This window comes from Alligator sinensis, unplaced genomic scaffold (assembly GCF_000455745.1).
Source record: "Alligator sinensis unplaced genomic scaffold, ASM45574v1 scaffold3254_1, whole genome shotgun sequence".
NCBI lineage: Eukaryota > Metazoa > Chordata > Crocodylia > Alligatoridae > Alligator > Alligator sinensis.
In genome coordinates, this window is record NW_005844438.1 from 1 (window position 1) to 1,724 (window position 1,724).

Here is a 1,724-nt window from a genome sequence, read left to right on the forward strand (position 1 = left end):
ACAGCTGTTCCTTGGGCAGTTATTCTTATTTCCCCCCCTCTCTTGCCTGGTGTGTCCTGTCCAAACTCATTTCCACTCATTTGCCTGGAATTGCACTGGTGTTTGCTTCCTATGATCACATGTCCACTACCTGATTGAAAAGGACCATCCTCTTCCCCCTGCTATGCCTTCCCTTTCAGCCTAAATGTCCGTCCTCCCTTGTCCTTCAAGTCCTTTGTATAATCCTTGAGTTCATTGGCTTCATTCCCCAAATTTCAGTTGCTTATTCTGCATCCAGTACCAGTGGATAAACTCTCTTTAACCGCTGCCCAAACAGGGTATCAAGGCCCTGCCCCTGACTTAATCTGCTGCATCCATCGAGGACAGGTGGAGCTCTGGGTCCGTGATGATGAGGATCGTGGGGAAATGCAGAAGTCAGAGGACGTGCTGCCAGGTGAGTTGTGGCTGTCCCCTCCACCCGACTCCCCTCTCACAAATGCTCCATGCCCAGGGTGAAAGGGAGCCTGGAAACTGCAGACCTGCCCTGTGCTGCCATTTCAGGGTGCTGGCCTCAAATAGCTTATGCTGTCATGTGTGCAGACAGGTGTTGTTCCACCCCCTGAAAGTCAAACCGTGGAAACTGTTACCAACAGGATTGTTTTTGTCAAAGACCCCCAATGTTTGACATGGCCCCTTGCTGGTATAATATCAAGTAAACATTAATAGTAATTATTACAAGTTTTGTCCTTGTAATATGACCTGACAAGTGGCTTCATTAGGCATTACAGAAGCAACCTTTAGTGGTGCCGGCTGAGTGTGGGAGATGTTTTGTTTCTGGCTTTCCTGCTATTCAAATTTAAATTGCTCCCGTTGCCTAATCCTCAAGTTCCTTACCAGCCGAACAGTTTTTCACCAGGAATAATTATGGCTAAGTCTTTTAATCTCTACCAGTACTCAAATAATGGTTTTCTTTAATATTTATGATGGCTTCCTGGATCAGACAAACACCCCATGATCAGGGTTTTGGGGATCACACATGTTCTCGGGAATTCTGCCCTTTCTATATAATGGGCAACACTTTCCTTGTTGTTTCAAAAGAATTGCTTGGTGCCACGGGAGCACTCCCAGTGCCCCTCTGCCCTGCAAGATGCTGGAGAGATGCTAAGGGTCAAAAGGAAAGGAACAAAAGAATGAGAATATAAACAAACGTGACTGATATGTTTGAGGCCCAGGAGGCCATGCTCCAGGGATGTACCATTTTCTGTAGCCACTTTGCAGATATTCCAGAACCCATCCAGAAGTTGTGCTTACCTTTCCTTGTGTAGCATAGTTAACATCACAGCCACTTAGTTAACACCCCAGCCACTTACAGCAATAACGGGACACAAACACAGCCGTGCAAGCAAGACAATGACTATGCAGAACGCAGTGAAGCTCGACTCTTCTTTGTACCAAGGGAACTTCTTGATGGTTCACTGCTGGTCTACATCCTGGAAAACACAAAGACAAAAAAAGGGAAGAGCTAAACCCCCTTTAAGTTGGTTCGTTTCATGGGATCATTTTGACACTGTGGCTGGTTTGAACCGTCGCCCTGGCCCTGGCCCTGCTGGAGCGCCTTCACAGATTGCCCTCTTTGCAGCTCCAGAGGCTGTTTTTATTTTTGTAATCTTCTCTGTATCAAGTGACAGCTGCTGCAAGGTGTACCCTGCCACACACTTTCCCTCCTTGGCTTTCACCAGGGGTTT

The 1,724-nt window shown here is 47.0% G+C and overlaps 1 protein-coding gene across 1 annotated transcript in view; it reads left to right on the forward strand.

Annotated features, from left to right (window-relative positions):
* The first annotated feature begins 125 nt into the window (after positions 1–125).
* LOC112549093 (zinc finger protein 777-like) overlaps positions 126–1,724 on the forward strand; it is a 3,518-nt gene continuing 1,919 nt past the window's right edge. Inside the window, exon 1 of the mRNA XM_025195906.1 lies at positions 126–433. Coding sequence (XP_025051691.1) covers positions 406–433 — 28 coding nt within the window. The 5' untranslated portion in view covers positions 126–405. The remainder of the gene's footprint in view (positions 434–1,724) is intronic.